Source organism: Neomonachus schauinslandi, chromosome 3, assembly GCF_002201575.2.
Source record: "Neomonachus schauinslandi chromosome 3, ASM220157v2, whole genome shotgun sequence".
NCBI classification, from domain to species: Eukaryota; Metazoa; Chordata; class Mammalia; order Carnivora; family Phocidae; genus Neomonachus; species Neomonachus schauinslandi.
In genome coordinates, this window is record NC_058405.1 from 173,739,957 (window position 1) to 173,760,518 (window position 20,562).

The following is a 20,562-nucleotide window of genomic DNA, read 5'->3' on the forward strand; positions in this document are numbered from 1 at the left end:
GCCTCTTGCCCACCTTTGGCCCCAGTCCTACTTGCCTGAGATAACCATTCCCAACCATTCCTATTTCTTGTTCCACTAGCAGTTACTTCTAAGACTCTAAATAATAGCCACTATTTTTATGCCACCATTTCCTGATATACCAATTTCAAGTAATCTCCATTGATTGACCACCATGAAGATAATGAATTTGGCCCACTAATATCGCTCCCACCTCCTTTCTTATTAAATCTAGTAGTAGTAGTAGTATTTATTCTGATTGCCTTTGAAACTTTAAATACTATAGCTAAGCCTCTATTTCTTGAGCTGTCCATTTTCAATGGTGTCCCCTGACTCCCTCCGTGAAAGAGGACAAAGTTTGTGCCCCCACTTTCCCCTGCCTCTACCAACTCTACCTTTATGTTGTCGGTTACCCCTTTATTTTTCCCTGTTAAGACTGATAACATTTACATTCTGTTATGTAATTATCATGGAATCTTCTGCTTCTGCCCTCCTGGCTCCAGTACAGAAGAAACTCATCACAGAAACATCTTTCTACTGCATGAGCCAGACTACATTTGGGGGGATCAGGCTCCTCTCCACCCCCTCCCCACCCCCCAAGCCCCAGCTCTACTCTCTGCTCTTGGCCTAAGCCCAGTCTGGACAGATTGCCATCCACTGCTTGTGAGAAGAGAGGTTACAGTAGGGATGGTAGCCACCCATCATGCCTGTGCATGTCTCCATCACTGCAAGCACCACTTCATTGTACCCCGCTTATGTGTCTCTTTCTCCCATGGAACTGTGAGTTCCCTGAGGGTAGGGCCTGACTTCTTTGTCTTTGTATCCCCAGGGTCTAGCACATGCCTGGCACACATAGACCCACAAGTATTTCTTGGTGGATGGATGGATGGATTTGGATGGATGGGTGGATATGGATGGTTGGATGGATGGATGGATTTGGATGAATAGGTGGATGGATGGATGGATGGATGAGTGAATGGGTGAATGGATGTGGATACTGTCCCAGGTCTGAATGTGATACAGACAAAACCTTAAATAGATAAAGAAGCAAAGGGAGACACCCACCCTAACCACATTTCCTTCCCTCAAAAAATGGTTCCCCCTTCACTGTTGCCATAGGTCCTCCATTATTGCTCTTCTACCTTGTGGTCTTATTCCTTGCTAGGTCTACGTGTCCATTCAATGAGCCCACCTTTGAAGGCATCATCAAGATCTTCCTTCCCAAAGACAACCCCCAGGTCGTGGATGGCACAGGTGTGGAACTGCACTCGGAAGATGACATCTCGGGCGGGGCTCCGGAACTTCTTGTGGTAGCACTTCAGCTGGGTGGGAAGGAGAGCAGAGCCCATCAGGGGCCCCAGGAGGGGAAATCAGGTCTCAAGGAGCCTCCTTATTAGCTCCATGACTGAGACCCCAGGGCTCACCCAAACCTAATGAGGGAGAGGTCACCAATACCAAATAGGATCTCAGAGCTATCTGGGGAAACTTCTAGAAAGCAGAATGTTGGAGGCCAATCTCACCCTGTGGGAACAAAACTGTCCTCCCAAGAAGTTCCTGCACACAGAATGGAAAAAGTAGGAGTGAATTTAAGTTGCAGGAGGAAAGACTGAAATTAGAACTGAGGGAGTCCTGTCACCATAGGAAGCAAGGAGGTAACAGCTCACAATGGCAGATATTTCCCTGGAGATATTCTAGAACAAGAGACAAGTGCAGGAGAAGGGATGTCCAGCTCTGAGGCAGAGGAAGGCCTTGCAGGAGGACTGAGGGCCTATGGCCCCAAGGCTGGTGGCCCACAGGAGTGACAATCTTGTCTGGGGAGGCAGGAGGAGAGCAGGAAGACAGAAGAAATAAAGGGAGGAGGGGGCCTGAGACAGAGGGGCAGCACTCACCAAGATGTCTCCCTTCAAGAGCAGTCCAGGTTCGATGGTGATGCAGATGCTGGTCTGGCTGTCTCCTTGGACGTTGCTACGGGGAGAGGTGAGCGGAGAAAAAGAGAGCTGCTGAGGGGGGCGGGCAGTGCGCTTGCTCCCTGCTCCCCCTGCCAGAGGGCTCCTGGGAAGGCTTGCTGCCTCTGTCCTTCGGCCCTCTGTCAGATGAGATCCTCCTAGAAGAGGTCCTGGCCCATCCCCCCACACCCTTGTCCCTGGTCCTCGGCCTTGGGCCTCCGGCATCCCTGACCTCTCATTCCCGTGGAATACCTACTAGATGCCAGACGTGTAGACAGGCTGCATGGCCTGGTAGATCCGGAGAAAGGGCCGACACCCTGTAAGGGAGGGTGGTGTTAGCGCAGATGGTATGGGGGAGAGGGGAAAGGAAGGAAGGGCTGCGGAGAGGAGAGGTAGGAAGGAGAAAGGAAAAGAGAAAGGAGGAAGAAATACTAGCTTTTCATCTGAGAGGCATTTTTAGGTTTACAAAACCCATTGCCGCATCCAACATCACGGGCCAGCAGGCACCGCCAGAACTGACCCCACGAAGAGACCGGGTCTCAAAGAAAGCTCAGGAGGTGGCGCAGTCGAGACTCCAATCCAAGTCTGTTTTTATCCCCTCAGGCTGCCTCTTGAGGAGAAAAGATGGGAGACAGGAGGGGAGGGAAGCCAGAGGGCTCGGGCAGGTACCTCCTTTAGACTCGAAGTTGGGGATGCCGTGCATGATCACGTGGTGCAGAAACAAGGGCTTGTTGTTCATTTTGATGGAGCCAGAGAGTAGGCCACTGAAGTAGTGCACGTACCTGGGGGCAGGGAGAGGTGCAGCTTCAGCCGGGAGAGCCGTCCTAGAGCAGAGCCATCCCTGTCTCTTTTCTGCCCCCGCCTAGCCCACCCCCCACCACTCTCCTAGGCCTCCTGGAACCCGGGGTCTCCACCCCAGCACAGTCCTTCCTCGCTGCCTGGAGCCCAGGTAGGAAGGACAATGAGCAGGTAGGACTCGACCAGGAGCAGCGTCTAGCCAGTACGGCCGTTTGGGGGGTTCTCTGGCGCCCCCTGATGGTCAGCATGAACATCTCTTTCCAGCTTCACTCCCAGCCTAAAAATCTCCTGCTGGACCAAAATTCCTCCCACACATCCCTGACATCCCTCACATCATTAAGCAGCTCACTACTGTACAAGGCAGGCTGATCAACCATCAAACATCTCTAACACCCTCACACTGAGCTTAAACCAAGCTTACGCTTATACCCAAGGCCCCAGTTCTGCCCTGACCCACCCACTAGCCACATGACCGTCCAACAAACAGTAAGAGCTTAATAATTAGAGTCCTTCACTTTTTTACATCACACTGAAGTGTATGAAATTCCTCTGTATGTGGTATTGAAAGACATCCAACTCCCACTAAGCATTCCTATATCTAGGGTCAACACTCCCCCATTCTTTTTGGATCTTATTGGAAGAATTAACCTATCTCCACTCCTTCTAGAAGAGAAGGGAAACTGGGTCCAGAAAGAGTTGCTGACACATAGCAAGAACATACAAAGCTGGGGGTGGACGGGGAGAGAAGGAAAGCAGTCTGAACTTCAGTGCACCTGCCAGAAAGAGAGGTCAGTTCTTTTGCTGGGGATCGGTCGATGCGTCCTCCTTTTCTAAATGGCCAGAGGACGCCAAGCTAGGCCAGCCAGACGGATCAGAATGAATCCTGAGACTCCGTGAGGGCCAAGGGGGCTCTCTGAGGCTAGTGGAACCAGAACCCACATGACCATGACAACGGTCCCCTCCTGTCTCTTGGCTCCTTGGCCCACCTCCAGTCCTGTGGGCCTCTGTCACTGGGCCTGGGTGGGGCCACCTCACACTACCTAAGCCAGATAATCTGATGGGCAGCACCAGTTCCTATTCAGCCCCTGCCCAGCCCCCAGCCCCATTACTCAAACCGGAAACCTGGAATGGCGGTTCCTATCAGATCTCTGGATCATGCCAACAGGATGTGTCTGTGTGCTGGGGACAATGAGTCCAGGGGTGGGGTGACAATGAATGGGGGAGTTGCAGGCAAAGCCCCTCCCTCCCTCTCTCTCTCTGCCCACCTCTCCCCCAGCTGCTCTATTGCCTACAAATGACACTGCCCAGAAGGCGGGAAAGTGGCAACAAATACGTGATGAAGCTAGCAGCCGTACTTTCACACATGGGCCCGGACAAAATGACCCACCCATAAGCAGATGCGCTTGCAGATACAAGCTGCCAAGCAGACAGATTACATAAACATCCCCCACCAGCTGCGTACTGTGTGAGCGCAGTGCACATTGTGGAGTCCCGGAACGCTCCACCTGCTGAGAGAGGACACGGATCCCGTTCCCCAGGCCTTCAGCTTCGGGACGTGGCTGCTCAGCCCACTCTCCAAGCCACATCACTCTCCTCATCCTTCACAGTCAGACTCGTGACCAAGGCCACCAGTCATATGCAGCCAGCAGGTACTTGAACTACTGCTCATTCGTCCCCGGGAAGGCTCTCAGTGATCCCCAGCTGCTGCGTCGGGCAGCCACCCAGAATTTTCTGCACATGGACATCCGGTTTCTGATGGCTGACCCTGAGACCGGCTTCTGGCTGTCCTGTGCCGGTGGAAGGCCCTGGGTGGCCTGAGCACTCACTTCTGCTTGGGCTTCCTGCTACAATGGCAGACACACTCACCAGCGGAGCCAACAGCCTTCTAAGCAAGGTGAGGGTGATGGGGGATAAATGGGGAACCCCAGCATGGAGAGGCCAAGGGCTCCTGCTAGCCTGGGCAGCATTCTGAGGGGCTAGAAAAGTCAGGGGGATGCTTTGGCCCCTAGGCCAGCCTACTTGCTGTTCCTCTGCGTGGTCACGGCAGACCTGCACTCAGATGCTTCCTTCCTCCCCTCAGAGCTCGCCCCACACGTCACCTTCTCCGAAAGTTCAGCCCTCATGCCCACCCCATCACTCTCGAAGCCATCACGCGCTGTTTGGGTTTTTCCCCCTTCGAAGTACTTCTCATGACCTGAGAGTACGTTGATGCCTCGTGTCCTGCTGAAACAGTCAGTCCCGCGACCACAGCGTGCAGAGCCGTGTGGCACATCATGGGCGTGTGGCGGGCCCACCGCTCTGGCCACAGGGGGGCTGGGCCCCATACCCCATCTACAGGTCTCCCCTCTGGGCCTGGGCTTCTGCCTTGCACTCACCTGCAGCCTCCCCACAGCCCACCAGCCCTAATTCTACCTGTGCTCACCTGTGGACCAGACATTATTACACAGCACGTTATCCACAGAGCAGAATCCAGCCCTCAGGACTGGGGGTGGCACAACCCCGGGGCAGGGGTCCTGGCCTGGCCTGAGTTACAGGCCCCAAGTACCTTCTAGTTCTGCTGCTACTCGCTGTGGATCCTGGCCATGCTGAGTCCCCTCCCCCTAGGCTCAGGCTTCTCATCTGTAAAATGGGGATGCCCTGGATGGTCATACGGTAGTTGTCATTATTACTCAGGTTTGGCCTCAAATCCACCACCTCCCCACAGGTGTTCCCTGACCCCCTTCATTAAATAGCCCCAATCTCCTCCATCAGGTCTATCCCACTCTGTTCTCTTTCTTTCGTAGCACCAGCCACTACAGAAACGGTCCTATTGGTCTACTTACTTGTGCGATGTCCATCTTTCTCAATGGGATATCAGCTCACTGAGGGCAAAGCACTTTGTCCTGTTCAACTAGATATCTCTAGCACTTGGAATGTAGTAGAGCACCTAAAACTTGTCCAGTGAATGAATGAATCATCTCTGCCCTGCTCTCTGCCTGGGCTGCTGTGGACTCCAATGAGACCACGTGCTTGAGAGCCCTTGGTTAAATTTTCAAAGCTCTTCCAGGAGAAGATGACCCTTATGGTAAGAATCTGTGACCTCCCCAGAGCAGGTAGTGATGACGTCAGCCTCCTAAAGGCTCACCCATGCACGGAAGCACTCCTGCTTCCAGGACCAAGAAATAGCACTGCCTTCTTATACAAACTGCCTTCTTGCACCCAGACCTACGTGTCCCCCACCAATCCCCACTGCTCTCCAGCACTGGTCTCAGGAGCCAAGTGCCATGCCCACCTGTAAGTGCACACAGCGGCCCATGGGTTCACCCATGTCCCTGAGCTCACACCACTCCAGGTTGGCACCGGAATATGCATGTTTGGTACACCCCCACCCAGGCATGGCTGTTCCATCCCCTGTGGGTGCGTAAGGCCAGTCCCCAAGATAGCAAGCACGCACACACACATACACACACACACAGGTGCATGCACTGGCTGTGAGCCCTGGAGACCCACCTTCTCTGGGATGGCTGGCCAATTGGCACAATCTTATCCTCATAGAACCGCTTCATTGCAAACCGGTCCAGGGCCTGATCAGCGCTGCAGGGAGAGACGGGTGGTCAGAGGAGCCAACTTCTATGTCCGAGAGCCCCTTTTCTCCCTACCCCTGCTCCCCTAGACCTGTGGAGCCCTCCAGCCACCCTATGCTAAGAAGCTTTCAGAAAAAGGGTGCCCCAGCATCTCTACATCTTGTGTGCTGCAGGACTCGGGGAGGGGACTTTGGAGCCAGACAGCCTGGGTTCCCATAGCAAGTCTGCCACTTACTTATTAGCCTTGTGTCCTGACTCAGGTTATTTAACCTTTCTGAACCTGATTTCCCTCCCTGTCAAAGGTGAGTGACAAGGGCCTTCCTTGAAGGTTGTTATGGCAATTAAGTGAAATAACATCTATAAAAAGCTGTGGGCACACAGTAGGTATACAGGAAATATTCATCATGAAGGGAAGATTAGGCTAGATTGAGTTTCTTAAACTCACGAAACTACCATCTAAGGCTCTACAGAACATTCTATCTATCCGCAAAGAGATCATTTTTAAAAGAAGAGACAGATGATGTAGCCCCTCTGTTCTTGACTCTCCAATGACATCCCATCCCAAACCCCAAAGTCCTTATCAAAGCCCACAGGATGAGATAACTTCTAGATGGTTCTGCCAGACCCTGATCCGCCCTCCAACATTCTTTTTGACTCCCTCTCCAGCTCACTCAGGGAAACAGAAGGCCTTTCGCCAAGGAAAAGTGGCTCGGAGAAGGTGGCTGGATGGGGTGTCCCTAGATGGGCCTGCCTCCCAAGGCTGCTCCCACCAGTGCTCCCAGTAGAGGGGGGGACTCTCCTTTCTCCCACCCCCCATGCACAGCCACCTGCCTCGGAGCTGTAGGCTCCTCCCGCCCATCCTCAGCACCCCTCAACCCCAAGGAAGGGAGCAGTCACTGGGGGATGGGCAGAGGGGGTTCCCACTGTCAGTACTCAGGCTCTTACCTGGCAGAAATGTTGCTGTAGTGCATGTAAGCTGCAATGACAACGCCGATCCTGCCTCTGTTTCCCTAAAAGAACACCAAACACAGACTTTACTTCTAAGGTCAGCCCATGCAGAAGCCCGGAGGAAAAAGGGGGCAGTGGCTGGAGAGAGGGCTGTGGTTCTCAAGGAGAACAGGACAGGGGAGGGGGATGCAAGGGAGGGAGGCAGGTCAGGCTGAGACTCAAAGAGAAGAAACACAGCTGATCACCCACTACACTTGACAGCCCCACGAGCTCGTAACTCCCCATTTCTTGGGCGGGGCCCCTGGGACAGAATCTACTATCTCCTAGAGAAGAGAATGCACACAGGCTTGCACGCTCACATAATCCAATGATACAGTCAGGCACACACACTCATCCAAGGACACATCTATGCACGTGCGCGCACACAGGCGGCCCCCCGCTCTGACCTTATTGTGTAGAACGACGACGTTGTGAGGGTCTGCATTGAGCCAAGTGTCCATGGCCTTGCAGACGCTGCAGATCTTCTCCAGGGCTGGGGTGTGAAGGTCAGGCCAGCCAAATTCCAGTACCTGTGGTCCAAGCCATGAGTGAGAAGGGGCAGAAGCCCCAGAGAGTCGACCAGACCTGGATTTAGGGCGGGCCCTAGGTCCGATGCCTGGTGTCCTTATAAGATGAGGAGAGGAGCCACAGAGAGACACGAGGACATACCCCACACGCAGGTGCTACGGCAGCAGCCACCCACCCACCTTGCTTCCTGCCCTGTCCATCAGCCCAGAGGGGAGGCGACGGTGTGGACGCAGAGGACACTGGCCCAGGACCAGAGACCCTGGGTCTCTGAGTCTCTGCTCTGACACTGCCTCGCTCTGGGGGCTCTGGCAAGTCATGGCCCCTGTCCTGGCCTAAGTTTCCCCATATGTGTGTAAAGCTGATGACCCCAAGGTCCCTTCCACATGACTCTGACTTCAAAATGTGCCCCCCAGCATTTCTCCCAAACTCTCCTCCCATAGACAACCCCAAGCCCGAGCTCAGGGACAAAGAGGGAAAGTGAAGGGCCCCCAGGTGTTCACAGCTCTTTTCCAGGCCTGGACACACAAACCATTGATTTTTCAGGCTGGTCGAGAGAAGCCTGAAGGGGACAGAGGGCAGATCCGAATGGCAGGCTTCAGGCTCCTCGAAACTTTTCTTAACTCACAGATCATTAAACGGAAAGAGAATTCATGCTCGGAAGAGCCGAGAGAGCACATCTAATCTAGCCCGTCCTGTTTCAGAGGTGCAAACTGAGGCCCAGAGAACTGTCACCTGCCCAGGGTCACAAAGCAACAGGTACCAGAATCCAGGCGCCAGAGCAGACATCCGCACAAAGCCTGGGCTCAGCCCGCCGAGCCAGCAAGTGGGAACGGGTCATTGGCAATCCCGGGCCACTTTAAATCCAAAGTGCTTTTCAACGAGGCTAGAAATCCCATAGCTCCAGCCTCACCCCAGAGATACTACGTGCACCCCAGGGGGGGCAGACCTGGGTAGGAAATCGCTGTATCAAGCTTGGCTCTCTGCAATTTGTATTGCAAAAACAATAAATACGGGCTTTTCCTTGTTCCAAATAGAAGATGACACAGACACGGAATAGGCTTTGTGAAGTGTCTCAGCACTTCCCCCCAGATTCTAAAGTGGGGACCACAGGGAGAGGGACCCCAGCTGTTCTACTTCTCTTTCAGGCAACGGGAAGCCCCCACCCCTGATCAGCATCAGCTCACCTTGGCATGGAGCTTCGTGATGTCAGGCCTCCGCTCAGAGAGGTTGAAAAGCTAGAAGGAGGGAAAGGAAGAGATTGTAAGATAATGCTTGCTGTCTTCTGTCTGTCTCTCTGTCTCTCTCTCTGTCTCCTCTACCCCCATGCCCCCCTCGGTGAAAATTCTACCCATGCAAGAGCTTACAATGGCGTCCCATCGGACACACACTGACCAATAAGAACTCAACTATAGGTTCTTAGGGTAAAGAGGAGGAGAAGGAAGTAGGTAGACACGGCCACTCCCCTCAGTGAGTGGACAGACGCCCAGACTGAAAATGAGAAGGGGATGCAGTCTGTCTCAGGTCCCACGTGCCACCCACAAGGTGGGCATCTTAGCATCCTAAACAGGAATCCCAGTGTTGTTAATTTGGCCATCTCTAGTTTCCACTTCACATGTCAACTTACTTCTCTCAACCACCACAAGAGGTAGGTGGTATAATCAGACCCATTTTACAGATGCAGGACCTAAGGTTTAGTGAGGTGAAGTGGCCAAGTCAGATGGTAAGAGCAGAGCCAGCATTCAAACCCAGGACTCTCCGATGTCTGAACCCAGAGCCCTCAACAATGCGCAACACAGCTGATGGACAGGCCTCCGCAGTGGGTTCACAGCATCCCACAAAAATTCATATCCACCTGGAACTTCACAATGTGACCTTATTTGGAAACAGAGCCTTTGCTGATGTAAGTACTTAAGGATCTCAAGATGAGATCATCCTGGATTTAGGGCGGGCCCTAGGTCTGATGCCTGGTGTCCTTATAAGATGAGGAGAGGAGCCACAGAGAGACACGAGGACAGAGGCAGAGACGGGAGTGATGTAGCAACAAGCCAAGGTCACCAAGGATTGCTGGGAGGCACCAGACACCAGGAAGGGGCATGGCCCTGCCAACACCTTGATTTGGACTTCTAGCCTCCAGAGCTGTGAAAAAAATTAATTCTGTTGTTTCCAGACCCCCAGTTTGTGGTCATGTGTTAGAGCAGGCCTAGGGACCTAAGACGGCCTCCCACACCCCGCCTCGAGCCTGCACCATCTGGTTGGTGGGTCCAGCCCAACCCCACAGGTGCTTCCTTGTAACATGGAACTGAGCTCTCCTCTGGGGCCAATCCCCATGCCAGCTCTCTGAGAGTAGAGAAGAACTGCCAACCACCTCATCCACGTCTGTAAGGTGCTTCTGGGCCAGGCACCGCCCCAGTGCCAGCCACACAAGGTCCCGTAGGATGCACGTTGCCACAACATGCCCTCAGACCTCAGCTCTGCCACTTCCGGATGCTGTCACCTGAGGCAGACACCCCACCTCTCCGCACTCCGGCGAAACCTGATTTCTAGGGCTAGCGTGCAGTTAAACCTGTGGAGAGTGGTTAGAACAGGGCCTGCCTCATAGGGAGCGCTCGAGAACATGAATTCCTCAATGCACACATATACACACACGCACACACGGGCACGTGTACACACGTGACTTGGGTCCAGATGCCGCATTCCAGCGGCAGACACACTCCTCCCAGCAAAGTGGGGCCGGAGAGTGAGTGCAGACTCAGGCCACGAGCGAGGCACGTAAATCACGGGAAGAGGAAGAGCAGGAGTTGGCCCTGGGGGCCACCAGAAGCAAGGAGGTGGCGAGGAGAAAGGACAGGGGGCACCGGGCCCCACCCTCACCAGGTAGCTGCCACCATGTTTGGACTTGAGCATCTGGGCCACCTCTCGGAGGTTGCTCCGGAAGTTCTCCTCGTTGGCTGTGCTGGGGAAGGAGACGGCGATGATCCTCTCCGTGACGTACACCAGGTCCAGCTCACAGCTGTCCTCCATGGTCCGGCTCACGCTCATGTTTCTGGAGGGACAGGAGGCAGAATGGGGTCCAGATCAGAAGCCAGCTCCTCAGGGCAAGGTTCAGGTAGCTGTACCTCCTACACACCACATGGGGCCCACAATTCCAACCCAGGAGGCTTGGCTCTTCCCTGACCCAGAGCCAAGGCCAGAGGCCTCCCCTAGCAAGGCCCGTGCAGCCAGCAAGGCCAGCCTAGAAGCCTGGGAGCCTGGGCATACCTGGCCAGGGGCTGGCAGGATCTCGGGCCATTTCAGTCATGACAGCAATCCTAAGTGCCCATCCATCCTGTTGGCCCTGCCTTCAACCTACGATCCCAGAGGTCAGGGCCAGGACGGGAGCCAGCTAGGAGCCCAGGAGTCCAGCTCAGCCTCCCGACACACCGCGGCCACCTGGTCTGGCGGTAGTCTCTCAAAGGATCCCGGGATAGATTTTGAAGAGGAAGGAGAGCCTGAGCTGGGTGCTCTCCAGCATCCCAGGGCTGAGCACTGGGCTGCCCTCCCCTTGCTCCCAAGCTGTAGAGTAGGTGGGGAGGCTTCTCAGGGGAAAAGGCAGCTCAGGTGACACGCTCACCCGGGCTCCAGGTAAGCCAGACCACAGTGCACATTCCAGCCCTCCGTGGAGGCAGGCCGGCTCCTGCCCTTTGTTCCCTGGCTCTCCCCCACCTCTGGCAGCTTCCACTGCCTGCCAGGGCTATTTCTTGGCAGTGGCCTCCATGATTTCTAAGGGCCCAGGAAACAGAGGGTGCTGAGCCTTTGCTGCTGCCGTGGCGGGTGGCCCCCAGAAATCCCAGTGGCATCTAAGCTCCTAAAAGAGGTGGGAAGCCCCTGGGCTGGGCTCTGGGTGAGGGGAGGTAGGGGTTCACACCTGTACACCTCACCCAGCTTCTCTCCCAGCACGAGGGCCCAGGAAGGGGAAATGGGTGTCAGGACACTGAAATTCCATTCTGAGGTGCACCTGCAGCTTCTGGGGGCACCTCACACCCTTCCTATCCCCACACTTTCTTACTCCATCACCAACCCGCTACTGTCTCACTTCCCCTCTCTATCCAAGGTGGTCCACACTCACATTTCCTTTTGAGAATCTTTGACTACAGCAGGGTAAAGGAGAGACTGGGGGGCAGTGGAGAAATACCACCAGGGTATTTCAAAGAGATGGGGCGGCACATCCAGATGTCCACCAGGGTAGAGGGGCCAGTAGGCTGTGGTAGGGAGCCCAGTCTGAATTTGACCTCTGAGCCCCCACCATTCCTTGTCCCTAAGATAAGGTTCTCACTGCAGCCTTTGCGGGGGGCGGGCAGCATCCTAAGGCAGAACAGTGCCACCGCCTGGACAACTTCAGCATTGCACCCTGCACCCACCCACCCCAAGATGGTTCTCAGCTGTAAGGGAAGAAGCAGATTCTCCAAAGGGCCACCCCGGTCTGTGGGCCGCTGGGCCACAACCCACTGGGGGCTTTAGCTACACACCAGCCCTCTCTGGCCGGGGCTCCATTTCCCTGGGCCTCATCTCTGGAGCCTCAGGAGTGGAGGTGGGGCAGAGAGAGAAGAGCCTGAGCCAGAAAACCACAGAACCCAGACACAGGGAAAAGAGACTCTGGATCAACAAGGCACCGAGTCTTCATGCATCCCCTCCCCCAGCCCCTCCCAGCCAGCCAGATAGAGAACTTTCCTTTTAGAAATGACCCTCCAGGGTGCCTGGGTGGCTGTTGGTTAAGTGACTGCCTTCGGCTCAGGTCATGATCCTGGAGTCCTGGGATCGAGTCCCGCATCGGGCTCCCTGCTCAGCGGGCAATCTGCTTCTCCCTCTGACCCTCCCCCCTCTCATGCTCTCTCTATCTCATTCTCTCTCTCAAATAAATAAATAAAATCTTTAAAAAAAAAAAAAAAGAAATGACCCTCCAACATCAAAAACCCCTGCGCACAAAGAGGACCTGGATCTAGCACAGGCCTTGACACCTGCCGGTCCAAAGGCCCACCCAAGTCTTGCCTCCTGATGGTTCTGTGACCTTTAACAAGTCACCTTACCTCCCTGAGACTCAGTTTCTTCATCTGCTGAATGGGAATAAAATACTTAACCTTGCACGGTTGTTGCAAGGACTAGATGAGATCGTGCAGGGACATAAAGAATCCAGCTCAAGGCCTGGCTTCGAGCTAGAACTCAAAACACGAGCATTTCCAAGGGGCATCCACTTGCACCCTCTCTCTGTGGCTGGCATGTCTCCCCATGCTCCCTACCTTGTGGCTTTATGATTTCGGGCTCAGAAACCCAAAGGTATGACTTGCTGGAAACACCCACAGTGACCTTACTGTGGCACCCCCACCCTTTGCCCCCCACAGGCCAAGCATACCTGATAGGCTGGGGATGGGGCTGGACACTCGGGGTGACTCTGGCGGAGCCCTGGGACAGAGAAAGGAGAAGCGGCATTATGGAGGGAGCCAGCGGAGAGTCAGCCACGGGAGCAGTCGGGGCTGTGGACAAACACAGATTCCCTCCTCCTTTCTCTGCCAACATTCCAGCCCAGGCCCCTAACACCCAGGCAACACAGCAACCTAAAGCCAAAGGCCATCAGTGCCAATTCCTTTGGGAGTGTGCATGCAAGCCCCCAAAGGGCTTAGCTTTTCCTTCCCTAGGGAAGGAAGAAACCCCAAATGCTGAGAACAGTCTGGGCTGGTGCCATCCACAGAGTCCACACACGCAATAAAACAGTTACTAAATGGATGGAAACACATTTCGTCTTGATTCACCGGACAGCGTAACAGTAAGCCCGAGGGGAGAATACAGACTGCAAGCCTCAAGGAAGGAAAGGCTGGTGCGGCAGCCCTCTGCCCGGCTCTGAAACTTTGTCGGCCGACCACCATCTCCCCGCACTCCTCCCCTTCAAAGCAGCACCACTGAGCCATTCAATCAAGAGTTGTGGGTCCAGAGCAGTCAGGGACCACGTGGTGTGTAGCAGCCAGGACCAGTGCCAGGCAGCAAATCATGCTCCCAAGGACCCGCCGCCCCTTGTCTGTCACCCCCTCACCCATCTCCTGGGTGGTCCACTTGCACAAAATTAGGCAAATGGACCCCCGCTGAGGTCCCAAACAGCCCAGGACAACCCGATGGCGCAGGGATGAAAGCGCAGAGCGGGGGTCCCCCAGCATCCCTCCCCGCAACCTTGCCCTTAACACTCTGAGCCTCCCTGACGTCACACAGACAATGGGGCAATCCTTACCGAGTGGTTTGGAGATTAAAAAGAAGTATGCATATGGGGCACTCATACAGTGTTACTGTTACTACATCTGACACGATTAAAAGGGTAGTTAGAGATACAACCAACATTCACCTCTATAGAAAATCAAAGCCCGGTATCACAGCTGCTGCCCACCCTCTCAGCCACCTCACCTGATGCACAAACACCCAGCTTCCAGTTCCCAGGCCCAGCCAGAGCCCTTTGAGCCCTCTGGCGCCTTCCAAAGCTCCCCGTGCCTCCCAGCCTTTCCCAACCACCTAGTTGCAACCACCTCTTGGAGGAGACAGGACCATAGTCTGCCAAGAAGAGGAGAAACTGAGGCACAGTGACTCACCCCCAAGTCCCATAGAAGTCGACAACCGGCAGGATTCACCCTCAGACTCTGGGTTTGACCAGGGGGGCCCGGAGCAGAAAAGCCCGTTCCAGCCTCCCCCAGGGCCCTGCGGCGCCTACCAGGCAGGGGTGGGTGGTAGGCTTGGAGGCCTGGCTCCCAGCCGAGCCCGAAGTCAGGGCAGCCCTGCTAAGAGGAGAGCTCTCCATCCAGCCCCCCAGGAGAAGGCTGCACCCAGAGCCCCCTCTTTGTGGGCCACGGCCCAGCTCTCCCCTGCTCAGCCTCTGTGGCAGCAGCGAGAGAACGAACAGCCAAATGGGACTGTCAGGGTGGAAAGTTTCTGTCTCCACAGCCCCCTGGCCCTGACGACTTGGGTTTGCATGAGTCAGGCGTGGGGGCTCGGGGGTGGTAAGGAGGGATCATGTTTGGTTTTCAAGCCCCAAACCAGGCTGTTCCAAGACTACCCACCCAGAGGAACACCAGAGACCCAACACTCCATCTGTCTTGATTTCACTGGTCCCTGATGAGGAGTCGCTGAACCTCCCCAGGCCCTCGGCCCTGCTCCAGGCCCCAGGGCCACCCTGCTATAAATAGCCCCTTGAGTTTCATCTGCTGCCGACCCACAGCCATGTTTGGAGGCCACCACGGCTGCCTCAAACACTGGAAGCCACAGCTGTAGCTGAGGCGCGAGGTGTGGCCAAGGCCACAGGTCCCAGCCCACAGAGCCACAGGGAGACAATGCGATATTGAGACCGGCTTGGCGAGGGGACCAGGGAGCCAAGGGGAGCCAGGAGCCTCCTGGGGAGCAGGGGTGAAAAGGAAGAACGGGGCAGGAGAGCTGGATCCCATTTCTCCAACCCCCCTTCCCAACGTTACAACACTCCACATTCCTCAGCCTCCCCACCCCAAAAAAGCCAGGAAAGATAAATAAAAACTTGGCCCCAACAGAGTCTGGCCATGCCGTCTCCAGAGGTGATAAGACAAAGTCCAAGCCTGCTCTGCTCCACCAGGCCGGCCAGGGCAGGGGAGGCAGGGGAGGAAGCTGCCCTGGGCCGTGACCCCACCAGATGACGGGGAAGGGAACAGCTGGATGGTCATCCCCTGTTGAATCACTGGGCTGTCCTCTAACTGACGGGGCTTCCTGTTTTCCGCAGAGTCTGGGGACATGTGACACTCGCTGGCAGAAAGCAGACATAGACGGGTGACAAGTCTGAGTCTAGTGGACGTGGAGAATCACACGCCATTGCAGGGGTGGGGGGGGGAGGTGTGAGCAAGCACAACCTAATACTCCAAACCACACAGGTGACGTCACACAGGAGGCCAGAGATGGGCCCCCCACTGCTGTGCCCGCACCACACAGGCCCTTGATAAGAGGCTGGGAGTGAGTGCACACACTGGCCATCTCGGCTGCCCATCACGGTGCTCGATCCCTCATCCCGAAAGCCCTCACCAAGCACCACCAGCGGTGTGCCAGGCGACGTGCTGGGCACCGGGGACAAGAGGAGGCCAAGTCCCTGACCTCGGAGAACTTCTATTCCATGAAGGAAGACCCTCTCCAAGAACTGACCAATCTGTAAAGTGGGTATAGCACAGCGCCCATGGGATTTCACGGGGTTTACCTGTTCCAACCTAAAGCCTCCAGGGAAAACTACCAGAGGGCTTTACAAAGAGTACTACAAAGATTTTATTTTAAAAAGAAAAATAAGTTCTCTGTCCGCCAGTAACCCCATTCTTCTCCTCTCTGGGGCTGTCAAAGCCCTTTGCCCACCAGGCCTCAACTTCCTCCCGGCCCCTCCCAAGACCGAGATCAGTAATACAGCTTTGATTCAAGTCCCTAGACCCCAAGAACTCTCCCCTACAGTCATCACCAAACCATGGTCTCTGTTTCACGAAGAGAACAGCATGAAAGGAAATTCCACCCCACCCCCGCCAAAACAGTGTCTTGCTTCTCTCACTGTCCGGAAGTTCCTCCTGGTGTCTAACCTTCACCCTTCCTCCTGCAGATCCACCCAACTCTTTTTGCCTTGGTCCTCCCTGCGGACCACCACCCAGACACTCCCGAGTGGCTCAAGGTCTGTGGCCCTAGGCTCCAATCTTGCCTTCTCCACCATGCAGCAAGGAGTGCGAACCCCAGGACTTGGGCGGGGTTGGTTTAGAGCAAAACGACTGTGTGGGAAGAGTCCTGCCTGCCTTTGAGGTCCACAGACCAAACACAACAGCTCTGGACCAAAAGAGAAGGCATTTCCTGAGCCCCAGGCCCCAGGGGGCCCAGTTGGGAGGAGGGTCTGTAAGAAACACCAGGGGCCATGTCAGGCAGCCAGAAATTGGTGCCCAATCTACGTCAGGGGCCTGTCCCCATTCCTACCTCTCCTCCGGGGGCTGTGGCCACCCCCTCCCACCCCCACCAGCCCCTCCAGCCACACCCCTTCCTCTCTCCTTCCTGCCCACCAGCCTGGATTTTTCCAAAACAAAGTGCGACACAGCACACCGTCCACAAACCTCTCTACACACCAACCCTGCTGGAGGAAAACAGCCATTCCTGCCCTGGGAGTCCTGGGCCACAGGCCAGAGACAGGAAAACAGCTCAACGAACAGGCACACTATCACGCCCGGAGGCCCAGGGTTGCAACGGCGCAGCCTCTGAAACAGGTCTCCTCACTCGGGGCAGACTGCAGGGGGGCCCCCCTGGCTGGGCGGGGGCATGGACGAATGACCCTGAGAGCACCCAAACTGGGACAGGTGTCCAGGATCTTTAAAGATTAGGTCTTCCCTCCTTTGCAGTACACAGGCCATCCTAGAACCTGCTCCCTTCACTAGACTGGCTAAAGCAAAATTCATGTTGTCCCTCGCCCCCTATCCAGACAGGACACAACCTTTACCCACCCTGGCAAACAGACACAAACACACACTCATCCCAAATCAACAAAATTTTCTTCTGAAAAAACCTCTTGTCCCAGGACCAAGGTCGTACCCACCGTCGCATCAAAAAGTTCTTGATGATGTCTAACTTCACTCTCTCTTGCTGCAGCTTCCCCGGACAAGCTATGTCTGGCCCAGGCTGGGGTTGTGGGAAGCAGTGGCATTAGGACTTGGCTATAATATATATATGTGCTCAGGCTTGGCTATAATATATAAATGTGCTCAGGCCACTGTAAAAGGTTTGGCTCACACAGCATCCCCTGGCCAAGGGTTGGGAGAGCCGGGTAGCACCAGATCCGAGCAGCAGACCCAGGAAGGGATGGAGAAGGCACTCATCAAGTCACTGAGCCCCTTCAAGTCTCTGTTTTCCCATCTAAAAAATGGGACCAGAGCACCTGTCATGGGTGGGGGATAGGAATCAAAAAAAAGAAAACAAACAAACAAATCCCAGCCCACCTCCTGGCCCTTAGTCAAAATAACAGGAATAAGAATGGCTAATATTTATTGAGCACATATTATATGTTCTGTGTGCATTAAGTTAGTTCGTCCTCTGTAATAGGTACACACAAAAATTAATTTCTGACCCACATCCCAGCCCCAGAAATATCATAGACTTGGACAAGAGTCCCTCCCCGACAGGTGCACTCTGTGCCCATGGGACCCACACATACCTTGAACAGAGCCTTCCCCACTAATTTAAGAGGCATGCTCCCGCTCCATCCAGACAGGCCGTGCAGCCCCAGGAATGCCTCCGCCTTGTAGGGCTGGCCTTGCAGGGCTGCCCGGGGCAGGGGGGGGGGGGCAAGGCGGTGGTGGCGGGGGGCTCCCCACAGAAGTGCGGCTGCCTACATGCCTCCTGCCGTCCCAGCACCTCCCTCCAGGGCCCTCCCCACCGTGGGTCAGGCAGCTGTCAGATGATAGGGCCTCATGCCATCAACAGTTCCCCCGTGCCAACCACCAAACCACTCCCTGTTCCTCTGCAGATCAGGGCGGGCAAGGATAGGGAGGCCAGCAGAGGGGCAAACTGTCAGAGGAGGGTGGGGAAGACAGAAAGGCCCAACACTGTGGGGCGTCTCCCCCAGGGATGTGAGGACAAGCCCAGACACGAGCATTGCTCAAAGCAGGGTCCTGGGAGAGCCCCTTCTGCCCTTCCCTGGGGTCCTTCCACTTTAGGAATTTGCCCATTGACCTCCACCAAAAATGCATGGCGAGAGGAGCCCAGAGGGATCAACCGGCTTAGCCCATCTTCCAGCCTTCTCCTGAATCAATGGCACTTAAGTCACACAGAAGACTCTGACATTTTCAAAGGCTCCTTTCTCCCGGGACGTAGAGCCTGCAATTCCCCAAGGTCTGATGACCCTCTGCAAGCCCAGGGGTCCTTCTTCACCTCTGCCCTTAGTCCCTTTGCCCATTTCCCTTGGCCTTACCTTGGTGACTGCTCACCACCATGCCAGGCCTCAAAGAGCGCTCCCTCTCTGGCCTCCCTTCCCACCCCCCACCCTGGAGCACTGAGGAGGTCTGGCAAAGTGGTGGGCAAATGAACTCTGGATCCAGCTGAGCTGGAGGCCAAAGCCAAGACAGAGGCCCAGTGCATAAGTACGTGGGGCCTGTTCACCATCCCAACCCCTCCTCCCCTGCTCAGCCACAGAGCTGAGTGACCCCCGCCTGCCCTTCTGGAAAGGAGGCAAGGGATGCTCCACCAAACGAGACAGGTATGAGACATGATCCACACCGGCAATCCCCCCGGGGGCACATGAGCCCAGACACATCCTCCGCTTCCCCATCCCCATACTTACGTCTTCCTCAAGGCTTTTCCGTGTGTTTCGACCCCGGAAAGCTCCTTCTCCCTGGAGATGGAGAAAAGGCAGTCAGAGCGGGGAGTCAAGGAAGGGAATCAGAAGCACCCTGGTCTTTCACCTCCTGGCTTTGGCAGGGGTGAGGGGTTGAGGGGCTTGGCAGAAGGGCCTGGGAGGGAACTTCACTGCTTGTTTAGCTTTCCTTTGTCCACTAAAAGCCCCTCAGAGCTAGCCAACCCTCTCACTTGTGTCTCATGACCACTGTGCTGGGAGATCTTCCTGTGCCCATTTTGCACGTGAGACCACGGAGGCACACACAGCCTCATGACTTGCCTACGGTCGCACAATTAGAAGGTTGGAGAAGGTAGGATCTGAACGCAAGCCCTCCGACCGTAAGCCCATTACTGCGCACGAGCCATGGCCAGGATATGCCCCTCGGCTGCTGACCTCAGCTTCTCCACTGCAGGACCCGCCCACTCTCTTCCCTTCCTCCTCCATGCAGCCTTGAGGAAATTGGGAAACTGTCTGTCTTTCTGCGAAGTCAGAAAGATCTGTTTGGAAACATCTGCCCAGCTTTCTCGCATTCTACATATTTAATAAAGAAACCCACATTTAACCACTGGCCTCTCCCACCTGCCTACCTACTTCCCTAGCAATCCATTTCCAAACACACGAGTGAGGTCACATGCCCGGCTCCCAACATGACCCACATCCCCATCACTTTCCCCCAAGTTCCTCAAATCTACTCCAGAAGGATGTCCCCAAACGTATGTGTTCACTTTCCCCCAAATCACGCTTCTGCCTTCTGGGCTCCCCATGCTTGCCCGGGATGTTCCTGCCACCCACCACACCTGCCGTCACTCACCGTGTTGGCTACATTCTTCGGTGCACTCTCAGTGTTGATGGGCTGTGAACACAGGGAGAAAACAGTGTGAGGCCTCAGGGCGAACAGCCATGGATTGGCTCCCCAGGGCTGGTGGCCACGACGGGGCAGAATGCCCCCTGAGGCAGGGCCCATGGCGCCAACCCAAGGCTCAGACTTAACCTGGCTAGCCCCAAGCTCGGGAAGCCAGGTTTGGAAAACAAAAAACAATCCTGCTGGTACTAGAACCACGCAGCTCGACAAGCCCCAGCAAGGCCTCTGACTCAGCGCTGACCCCTCAAAAAGGGACACAGAGCAGGTAACAGTCACACCTGTTCCTAAGGGCCAGACTTCCTCACCTGCACCAGCTCATTATTCATGACAAGAACCCAGTAGGTGGGTCCCATTAGTACCTGTGAGCCCCACTTCACAGAAAAGGAGAAGCTAAATGAGTGGTCCAAAGTCATCGACTACCACTGGCAACAACAAGATTTGTACCCCATCCTGGGACTCTGTGCTTCACGCTCTTTGTGTGAAATCACTACAGCCCAGGATGACGCCTGC

General features: G+C 55.2%; 1 protein-coding gene across 2 annotated transcripts in view; it reads right to left on the reverse strand.

The window, feature by feature from the left end:
* Positions 1–20,562, reverse strand: part of TNS1 (tensin 1) — a 112,041-nt gene that overhangs the window by 78,723 nt on the left and 12,756 nt on the right. For both annotated transcript variants that reach the window (XM_044913753.1, XM_044913754.1), the window contains exons 2-13: positions 20,002–20,043; positions 19,137–19,187; positions 13,206–13,255; positions 10,691–10,862; positions 9,004–9,054; positions 7,699–7,821; positions 7,250–7,314; positions 6,231–6,314; positions 2,613–2,725; positions 2,200–2,260; positions 1,887–1,962; positions 1,190–1,319 (exon numbers count right to left, since the gene is read on the reverse strand). In XM_044913753.1, coding sequence (XP_044769688.1) covers positions 1,190–1,319; positions 1,887–1,962; positions 2,200–2,260; positions 2,613–2,725; positions 6,231–6,314; positions 7,250–7,314; positions 7,699–7,821; positions 9,004–9,054; positions 10,691–10,858 — 871 coding nt within the window. In that variant the 5' untranslated portion in view covers positions 10,859–10,862; positions 13,206–13,255; positions 19,137–19,187; positions 20,002–20,043. The remainder of the gene's footprint in view (positions 1–1,189; positions 1,320–1,886; positions 1,963–2,199; positions 2,261–2,612; positions 2,726–6,230; positions 6,315–7,249; positions 7,315–7,698; positions 7,822–9,003; positions 9,055–10,690; positions 10,863–13,205; positions 13,256–19,136; positions 19,188–20,001; positions 20,044–20,562) is intronic.